This window comes from Pteropus vampyrus, unplaced genomic scaffold (assembly GCF_000151845.1).
Source record: "Pteropus vampyrus isolate Shadow unplaced genomic scaffold, Pvam_2.0 Scaffold12, whole genome shotgun sequence".
In the NCBI taxonomy this organism is placed as follows: Eukaryota; Metazoa; Chordata; class Mammalia; order Chiroptera; family Pteropodidae; genus Pteropus; species Pteropus vampyrus.
The window spans coordinates 1,644,054-1,654,959 of record NW_011888793.1 but is presented as its reverse complement, the minus strand read 5'-3'; the positions used below and the strand labels follow the sequence as shown (position 1 = coordinate 1,654,959).

General features: G+C 38.5%; 1 protein-coding gene across 11 annotated transcripts in view; it reads left to right on the top strand.

Annotated features, from left to right (window-relative positions):
• The window catches only part of PLCH1 (phospholipase C eta 1), a 208,656-nt gene that overhangs the window by 164,218 nt on the left and 33,532 nt on the right, over positions 1-10,906 (top strand). For all 11 annotated transcript variants that reach the window (XM_011379273.2, XM_023524242.1, XM_011379263.2 and 8 more), the window contains one exon: positions 3,976-4,083. In XM_011379273.2, coding sequence (XP_011377575.1) covers positions 3,976-4,083 — 108 coding nt within the window. The remainder of the gene's footprint in view (positions 1-3,975; positions 4,084-10,906) is intronic.

Genomic DNA, 10,906 nt, shown 5'->3' with positions numbered 1-10,906 from the left:
AGATATATATATATATGGATAGATGGATAGATAGATGTAGATATTTATAGATATAGATATATAGATATAGATAGATACAGATATAGACATAGACATATATGTGTATGTGTGTGTGTGTATAATATCCTAAAAAGTGAGCAAAAAGTTGCTTTTGGACAAAAATAACACACTTAGCAATTTTCCATAGACTGCTATTGTTGAAAGAGCCCTTAACTATCTTGTTCAAAGTTCCTGCTTTCACAGATGAGAATCACATCTGTGTGGGGCCACACAGCTTGAAGCTGAGAAGTAGCTATGGTTCCAGTTTCTATCGATGTATTCATATACCATGAATGAATTAATCTACTTCTTGAGTCTAACTCCTGCATGAAATAGTATGCAGATCAAAAAAAGACCCTTAGAAGCCACCTGGGTCTACACTGGACCATGGTTAAACTCTTTATTACTTAAGATTCTACCTGGTTTATTCTGTAATTTTCCTTAGGAGTAACAGCACTGTCGATAAGAAGCATCATGAAACAATGTTTTGTTGTGCTGCTCTACTTCCTATCTACCTGGGTAAAGTATATTTTGAGAAGGAGAAATGTGGAAAAACTTGGCAGAAAACATGGCCCTTGTGACTTTGAATTAGATTTTAAAAGGACTGAGAATGAGGGCACCTTGTAGATGCTCTAAGGCAGCTCTCTCTTTCTCTACTCCCTCACCCACTGCCACACTTGGATAAAGGGGAATCGAAGCTCAGTGCCACCGCCCTACCTGCTCAGCACTACTTGCTCATAATGGTTACACTTTCCTTTTTGTCCTCGGTAGCAGAACCATTTGTATCACTTGGAGACTCTTATTCCTTACTTGGTGATATTAGTTCTCATGTTTGTTAGTTTTGTTCTGCTGAACGTTTAAAAAATACATCGGCTTGGATGCTGTTTCAAAAGAAGAAATTGCTGTCACTACATTTAAAATGTCTCGTGTACAGATGCATCTTGGTGTCTGCCATTGTGCACAAAACAAAACTGACTTTGAAAAAACAGTTTATTATAAATAAATAAAAAGAAGTTGATAAATCTTGGTATCTATATGTGCTTGAATCTTTCTGGTCACCACTTAGTTGAGTACCTTATTTCTGGTGCTGCTATATTATCAAGCTAATCTACCAATGCTCCTACAATAAAGAAAAAATAAATTCATTTTCTAGGAGCCTTGTCTATGAATAAGACAATATATAATAACAAATGCCTTAGTTCTGAGTTACCTTGTTATTAATGATATACAGGAGGAAATGAAGAAATGCCATATGTATTTAGAATCATATATATGTATGTACAAATTTAAATACCTGTGTCTATATTGACCCTTGTGGAAGAGGAAGAAAAAAATGTCGTTTCCACTTTGCTGATAATCCATACGAATAAGCAGTATACTGGTACAAAGGCAAATTAAATTTCACATTTTTAATCATGTAAATGTCTCTTGGAAGAAAATGTTTGTGTCCAAAGCCCAAGAGTTTGGATTCTTAGTGTAGGTTTTATTTTCATTATATAAATGATTTAAACAGCTTGCAGCTATCTCTGTGCTGAGGACCTGAGGTACAGGAAGACTGGGAGGGAGACTTCTCTGCAAACCTGGTTGAGCTGGTGGGCCTGCAGAGGGAGGAAGTGGGTGGGGGGAAGCTCCACAGTGCTGAAGGAGGGGCCAATAATGGTGTGGAGAGCAGGAATACTAGGAGTCACTGGAGTTTGAGTTAAGAGAAGATCAGTCCAGATCGTAGTTTGGGATGATACTTAAATTTATCATTATTTTTGTCTGCTCACACATATGAACATCGTTCCATGTTTAAGGAATTCCCCCATCCCTGTGTTTTGAGAAATCCCCGTAGAGGTGCCAAAAATGCTAGATATTTGCTTTTGCAGTCTCTCTTAGAGCTAGGGTGTGGGCGCATGGTGTAGTGGTGGGACCAAGCAGAATCCATCCTAGTGAAGGGTGGTGGAAGTGGTGGCAGCTACGTTTAGGGCCCAAGGGCAGCATGTCTGGCAGCTATTCCTGGTGTCTGTTGTGTGGATAATGAACTTGAAAGCCATGAGGTCTGTGCTTAGCTGTGTTGGAAATGGTGTAGTCAGTGTTTTACTTCTGCCCTGTGATTTTGTTTGGTGATCATACTAGTTATCTGTAGCTGTGTAACAAATCACTCCTAAATTTAGTATCTTCTAGCAGTATTTATTGTCTCACAGTTTCTGGGTGTGGCTTAGCTGGGTCACCCATTCTAAGTCTCTCACAAGGCTGCAGTCGAGGTGTCAGGCAAGGCTGCCATCATCTGAAGGCTGGCCTGGGGGAGGATCCACTTCCACTTTAGTGGTTGTTGGCAAGTTTCCGTTCCTTACAGGCTATTGGTTAGAGCCTTCTCAGCTACTGCAATGTGGGCTTCTCCAGCTGGGCAGTGAGAAAAAAGAGAGTTCTCTAAGAGAGGAAGGGGTTGGGGGGAGATGTGGCAAGCAAGAAGGAAGCCACAGTCTTTCCGTAATCAAATCTCAGAAGTGGTACCCTATCACTTTTGATGTATTTCATTTGTTAGAAGCGGGTCCCTAGGTCCAGGCAATACTCAAAGGGGAGGAATTAGAGAAGGGTGTAAATACCAAGAAGTAGAAACCACTGAGGATATTTTAGAGGCTGCCTAACACAGTGTCTTTGGCCACTTAGCTTCAGAACCTGGTTCTCACTCCACCCCCAACCTTCCCTAGGAGATTCTGGGAGCCATTAAATTTACTATTATTTTTTTCTGCTAGCAAATAAGATGCCTTACTGATACAGGTGGTTAGCTACCCTAGAAGCCCTTCTTAGGCCCCTGGGCTTTGCCTTCTGCTGCTGCTTTTTATTTACTTTTACTTTTTCTGAATATAAATTGAGAAATGTAGGAAAGGAGAAAATAACTATCATAATACTGTCACCTAGCAATACCTGCTCTTAATAATTGGCCACATTTCATGCCAGAGTTTTTCCCTGAGTTTTTATACATCATGGAGGTTATATCATGTGTATAATTCTATAACTTGAGTTTCTTACCTTTTTATTATAAGAAGTTTCTCTTGTCGAAAAGCCCCTGACTCCTAAAGTGTGTTGGTGAGTGGTTGTGAGGGGCGTGGTCCAGCTGGGCAGGAGTCTCATTGTACTCTCTGTGAAAGAGGGGCTTGTACATGCAGATGGACACTGCATGTACGTGGTAAGGGCACCTGTAACCTGCTCAGGACAACGCACTGCTCTTAGGGGCATGGGGTTGGGTGACACTTGTTATGATGAGTCATAGACTATCGAAAAGAAGCCTGGTTTTTGTTCTCAAATATTGCATCCCTAATTAATTATATTTAATTGAAGGTAGTAAAACAGCTTTTTCTTGAAAGTGTCTTCTCCCTTGTTTTGCCTGTAATTCGAACTATCTGCTTTCTAGTCAGTCTGAAGTAATGATTGGCTAAGGGATAACACATTTTTATTTTTCACATTTGAAAAAGTATTTTTAGTTGTGGTAAGATACAAATAACAAATTTCCCTACCATTTTAAGTGTTCATTTCATCAGTGTTAACTATGTTCACATTGCCATGTAACCAGTCCCCAGAACTCTTTCATCTCTCCAAGACAAAGTCCATACCCATTAATCAACTTCCCATCCTCCCTTCCCCACAGCCCTGGTGATCGCTATTCTACTCTTCGTCTTTATGGATTTGACTACTCTGGGTACCTCATATAGGTAGAGTCATACAGTACTTGTTGTTTTTTGGCTAGGTTGTTTCACTTAGCATAATGTCTTCAAGGTTCATGCATACTGTAGCATGTGCCATAATTTCCTTTTTATGGCTGAACAATATGCCATCGTGTACATGTACTACATTTTATTTATTCATCTCTTGGTGGACACTTGGGTTGCTTCCACCTTTTGGCTATTGTGAATTTATTTTCTTTTTTAAATTGAGTGTTTTCTTCCATTTCAGGGTAAGAAGCTGCCTTATCACCTTGGAGATGATGCAGAGGAAGGGGAAGTTTCTGATGAAGACAGTGCAGATGAAATTGAAGACGAGTGCAAATTTAAGCTCCATTATGTAAGTTATAGGCTTGGCCATAATTTTTACCCTCAGTGTGCTCCAGCAAAAATTGCCATTGTTGGAATCCTCATAAATACAGTGGCTATAATGTAAAAAAGATATTTGTTGAAAATTACTTAGTGTGCTGTTCCACAGATACCCAAATATTTATTGAGTGAATAAGTCAAGGATTCTTGTGTCTGAGTTGAAAGGAATGTTAGTAGTGAGCCCATCTGACCCTATCTCCAGGGACAAATCTCCATCCTAATACAACTTGGGCAAAACTCAAATTGCAGTTGGAAATTTCACTGTCTGCTCCACTAGGATGCCCATCTCCACCTTAAGAAAATGTATTTTGGACTAGAGGATTTCCAAGCTCTTTCAGACGTGGGGCAATTGGCTTACTCTTTAATTAGCAACCTCTTAAATAAAGTGGCTTTAGAATAGTTTGTTACCTGCATGATGTTTCAGACCCCTGTCATAGCCTTTCTAGAAAAGCACCATTTAGACAGGTAATCCAAGGGAAATGCAAACTGAGGGAATATAAGGCTTAAAGAGACACTGCCCACCACTACTTTCTACAACTCATGTGATTGCCAGGATCACATGACAACCCAAGAATGGCATTTGCTATAGGGTTTACAATTTCATTTCTTCCTTAGATATCTGGACTATTATTCTGCCCTCTAAAAAACAGAGAAATTTAGTATCAATTCTTCTAATTTGCATCATTGCCCTTAATCCAGTTAATACGTTGTTAAAAACACTGTTCTCTTCTAGATAATAGTAAGTCCGCTGCCCTCCTATAGGTACCAAAGGGAACAGCATCATTTTCAAAGTGGGCAAGAACTTAATGACAGCTGAGGTCTCAGTAGACACTTCTTTCTTGGCTTGAATGCACTTTAAAAGGGATGAAGTAGAGAAAATTCAGCTTGGAGTGAAAAGGAAAAATTGCCACCTGTATTAATCTTTGATCTTTTCACAGTTTATCTTAACTCATCTGCCACTAATAAGGTTATGGTTAAAGAAAATTAATCTAAATAGATTTATAGAAGTGAAAATATAGTTAATATTTTAAATAGTTTCTTTTTTGCTCTTCCAGATATTTCCTACTTTTGTATTTAATGACTAATGATTATGGGTAATTTAGCTCAGATTTTTTTAGATTTATTTTATAAACCGGATTTTTGTCTCTGATTTTCATCTTGTTTCCCAGATCTCTTGGTTGCTAGCCTCAGAGTAGTCTATCATTTGAAAACAAAGAACAGACATGTTCAATTAAGTTACATGGTTAGGGAATGCTGTTTTTAGTGAAAATGAGTGGTGGAAATTTAACTACTGTCACAGTGTAATCATTTATTGTTCTGAGTAAAATCCAAGTTGTCTGGTTTCTAAATCCACCCACTTATTTATTTTTTCCTCTAATGTCAGTGAACCTTCTGACTTTCTAAGGTAAATATCTATAATTATAAAATAGAATTAGCTATAGTTTTATAGAAACAAATCAGTAACTTCACCTGTGAAAATAACCGACTGAGTTCCTCTCCCTTCTCTCTTAGCTGGTTTCTAGGAATGCTTACAGGTGTTTCAACACAATTCCATAAAGATAGTCATAATCTTTTATTTGGATTCTTCGATTTGGGCCTAAGTGAAAGTGGGGAGCTCCCTAATTTGTGAAATTTTACAGGTGTCTCTTTGTTAGACTTTAAGAGAAAAAATACATAAAGAAACCAACATTCTAGTGGAATTCTATAAAGTTTTCACTCCACCTTTTCAAATCCTTTTTCTCTATTTTTGAACTCTTCTAAGAAAAGGGAATGTTGTATTTAGGAAGCCAAAATGTTATTCTGTAATCAATCGATGTATAGTCCTATTATCAGCAACGGGCTCAACTGCATTATCTGAGTGGCAAATGTAAATTAAACCAAATGCTTGATCATATTTCTGTAAAAGAGGATGTACTATGAATAGCTTATGAGAAACCAATAATTACCTTAGCGAAAGTTATTAACCTCAGTTTTAACTCAACAGAATGTGGTTAGATTTATATCTGAATTATTGCAATAAATAAAGATTTTAGCTTAGCATTCATGAACACTGGAATACTAACTAACTCGCATGAGGCTTATGATTCATTGCCCATTCAACCAATTTTTGTTCAGAGTCTCCATTATTTTGGAGATGTGGCCATTATTTTGTAGGTGTTAGGGGATACAAAACAGACAAAAATCTTTGCCTTCATAGAGTTTATACATTAATGGGAGAAGGGGAGGATAGATAAGAAATGAAACAAATAAGTAGCATCTATAGTGTACCAGGCAGTGGTAAGTGCTAAAGGAAAAGAAAGGAGAGAAGTATAGAAAGTGTGTGTATGTGAAGGGTCTGTTTATTTTATAAACCAGATTTTTATAAACCAAAAGTTTTAGGTGGGTTGACCAGGAAATGTCTCACAGAGAAGATAACGTGTGAGCAAACACCTGAAAGAAGTGAAGAATGAGCCATGCTGATATCTGGGGAAGAATGTTGCAGGTACAGGGAACAGCAAAAGCAAAGGTCAGAAGCAGGATTTGTGGCTCACTGTGCAGCACCACCCTGGTGTTGGAAGCAGAGCAGAAGGCAAGAGCTTCACACAGGTCTTCTTACTCCTCCTGGTCTGCTGCTATTTCTAACTAAGGGATTCAAACCACACTGAACATTTTTTGCTCGTGTGATAAATGCTTTCTGTTGAGTTAATTAAATCCTTTAAGCTTCTGCTTCATACTATTTTGTGGCTTCAGCCACAAAGAAAATCTGGCTCATGATGTTTAAGCCACAGGGTTTAAAGCTGGTGTGTTCAGTGACCCAAGAATCATCCAGCTCAAAGACACAGGGGCCAATTTCCTTTCAACCACAGTACAGTTATCTAACAGATTTGATTCCATGAGGCCAACTTAGAATTATTCATTTTTATGGGGTCTTCTAATGTCAATGTGTCTTCCAGACTTTCCACCCCCATATTTCAACTTCGCTGACTGTTTTTCCTCTTCTCCTGAATAATTCTGTATCTTTTTTCTTGAGCTCTCTGAATCTATTTACCCAGCCTCTTAGGCAAAATATGAGCTCTCTCTCTCCTACATGAAGCCTATCCCATAAGCTTTCCAACAAGTTTTAAATGATCCCTAGTATAGGAACATGTAACAACTTTTTCATTATACTAATACCCTAAAACCATTATTTAATCTGTGTGTATATCTCACACTAAACATTTACTGTTTTCCTCTCTTCCCACTCCCTTAGCTATAAATTCATCTTTTCTCCTGTGATTTGTTTTATGATTTGAACCATTTTGAGAAGGATTATGAAACTTGTTGGTTTCAGCACTCATAGAAGGGATGAGTTACCTCATGAGGTTGTGAGGCCTTGCTACTGAACGTGCTTGCTCAGAGAGTAAATGCCCACATGCTAGATGTTCTGTTGCATCCTGGCAACAAGGGATGGAGAATGGACAAGGTGACCTGTATGATCCCTGGAAGATTCCAGTAGTTTCTAGTACCTGATACACTTCTGCCATTCTGCCAAAGAGTTAATTTAAGATCTAACATGGTATATGTATTATAGTCATACACTGCAGAGCAATGTTTCTGTCAACCATGGACCACATATACAAAGGTGATTTTCCATAAGATTATAATGGAGCTGAAAAATCCCTGTCACCTAGTGATGTCGTAGCCGTGGAAAGGTCACAGCAAAAAGCATTACTTATGTGTTCGTGGTGATGATGGTGTAAACAAACCTACTTTGCTGACAGTCTTATACAAGAATAGCACATACCATCACCTACAGCACACACTGATGGTAATAAATGACTATGTTACTGGTTTATGTATGTACTATATTTTTTATTGTTATTTTAGAGTGTACTCTTTATACGTATGAAAAGAAATTTGCTATGAAACAGTATGCCATGTTATGCTGGCAGCAGCCTCATACATCTCCTGTTTACCCCGTCTCTTGATTACCTCGTTTTCTCTTGAGCTTGATTTAATCTTATGTTGTTTGGCACAGTAACATGCTGTACAGACTTGTAGCCTAGGAGCAATAGGTATATACCATGTAGCCTAGGCATGTGGTTGGCTATGCCATCTAGGCTTGTGTGAGTATGCTCTCTGATGTCTACACAATGATGAAATCACCTAACAACACATTTACATTACCTTTTGCTACTTTTCTGACATTTTACTGTCATTTTTATACCTTGGCTAAAACCAGTTTTAAAATACCTAACATTTATCGAACTCTTACTAAGCACCAGCAGTGTGCTGAGGACTTTACTTACAATCTTTCATGTTATTCTCATAACCATGGGGATGGGGTAGGAATTATCACTTCCAATATTTTACAGATTAGGAAAATGAGGTTTGAGGAATGAAATGACTTGTTCAAGATCATGACTACATGAACTTTCTAGAGTTAACTGCTATATTCTATTATTTATTAGAGTTTGATTTAATTAAATAAATCTTGATTTTTTTTGTTGTTGTTAAAAAAAATCATTTCTTGTTACACAAGTAGGATCACATGAAGCTTTCTAGAAGATCCCTAGAACTACCATAAACTGCCATGCTCTGGGTCATTTGAAGCAAATTCATTATTTGCTTCCAGTCAATGTGATTAATTTAGATTAGGAAAAAATATATGGGCTATCCTTAATTGCAGAGGTAATTAATTGTGTATGACCCCTCAGATTTGTGTCTTTTGGGGAGCTCATCCAGCTATCGGGACACAATTACACTGGAAGCAAATAATGAATTACAAACTTAAACTGTTATACAAGATGGTATTGAGTAGGTAGAATGTGAATTCAGAGGAAAGAGAGCTCAAGGTAGGCTGGAATACCAAGAACAGGTCAGAGAGAGGTGTAGTAGTTGTCAAACACAGGCTATCTGGAGCCAGACTGCCTGGGTTCATAGCTGGCTTTGCCACTTCCTGACTGTGTGACATCGATGACCTCAACCTGAGTTTCTTTATCCTCTTTTTCCAAATGGACATTATAATAACACTTCAAAATGTTACTGGGGGTCTCTCTCTGCCTGCCACCTTCGTAAGTTACATTCACACTCCCGAGAAGGGGCCATTCCCAGTTGGTTTTGAACTGTGGTAGAATTGTTTTCTCCTGGCTGAAGTTGACATCTGACCTAGAGAAGGAACAGATCTTCAATCCTAGGTCTCTCCCATGACATTGCACAAGTATATTGTGTGACAAGCAATAAAATCTTAAGGATCCTTATGTCCACAATTCTCTCCTAAGCTTCCTGAGGATCACTACTATTTAATTAAAAGAGCTGTTGCTTTTTGAAAGCATCTTGAGACAAATAGAAAAAATAAGGAGTCTAAATTTTGTCTGATTCTTACAGAGAACCAAACAAATCAATAAACTCTGTTATTATACGAATAAGTGATTTCTCCCAGTTGGAAACACAAATCACTCTTATCTTCTGCTTGGTTACATAAATTTGACTCTTTATGTACTAAGGGAATGAAATAAATATTTAACTTAAAAATAATTATTATTAAACTTAAAAAAAGGGTTATCATGAGGGCTAAGTAAGTTAATACCCTGTAAAGAACTCAGAACAATGCCTGGTATGTGGTTTGTGCTAAGTAAATGTTAGATATCATCAGTAATGAGAATAGTGGTGGCAGCATGATTATCGCTAATATGACTCCTGAGCTGGTCTTCGAACAGAGAAAGGTGTTTTCAGGGAGCTAAAGGATCAGGCAGGAGACAGGTAATGATGGGAGTAAATGGCTGAGTAGCAGGTGATCTTCAGCCCAAGACCTTCAGGTTATGGATTGGAAAACTCTAATGCACACACAAAATAGAGCTAATATATTATCCTTCCTGCCTCTAGCCTGGAGAGAAAAAAGACATTTGGGGATGATGAGATGTTCCAGTGTTTGTCTGTTTGAGATTATTTGTTTGTTTAAAGCAAAGATCCTCAACTTTGGCAGCACATTGGAATGACAGAGGAGCTTTCAAAAATCCCAGTGCCCAATCCCAGCCCAGATATTTACACATAAATGGCCTGGGTGTGGCCTGGGATTTTTGGAACACTCCTCTGATGATTACAATGTGCAGCACAGTGATTCCACTGTCTGAGAGGGTCCCCATTTATGGGTCCACCCCTCTACCCCAGTACCTCCCCTTTCCTGCTGCTTCCCAGCCTGGAGTGGTGGCCATGATTCTGGGCAGCCCTTCTCTTTTCCAATGATCCTTTCATTTTACGCTGGAGACAAAACAAGAATGTATTTGTGTGTTTGATTTATTCATTTGTAGTAGATATTCCTAGATTATATGTACCTCTCAGAAAAGGGAATTAGAAACGGTGCTTACTTCTCTGGTGGAAACTACTCCTGACCATATTAAAGAGATGCTCCCCCGACCCCCAACCCCTGCTGCAACAACCTCTCCCACTGGCTCAGGGAACAAAAGAGCAAGGTGCATAAGGCTTTCAGCTGTGGTCCCTGATTCAGCTGCATGGTGGCTGACAGGTTGTGCGGTCAGCTGTCTATTTCAGCTTTCTTTCTGTAGTGCTATTGGGTTCCAGGACCGAATGATAATATATTAATGGAACTTTAGCCATTCATTTATTTGTTTCTCCACGGCTGCTAATTTTCTTGTGCTGTAAATCACAAAGAAGAAAAAGATCAACAGGCAGAAATATCATTCCTTCAGCAACAATTCCTAGTGCTTAGAGGCTGTGAAGTGAATAATTCTGGCCTTTGTATTAAGCATTCATTATCTCACCAGCACCAGTCGGCCTGGCTTTGTATTTTCATCTTGCTGTGCCGACATTGAAAG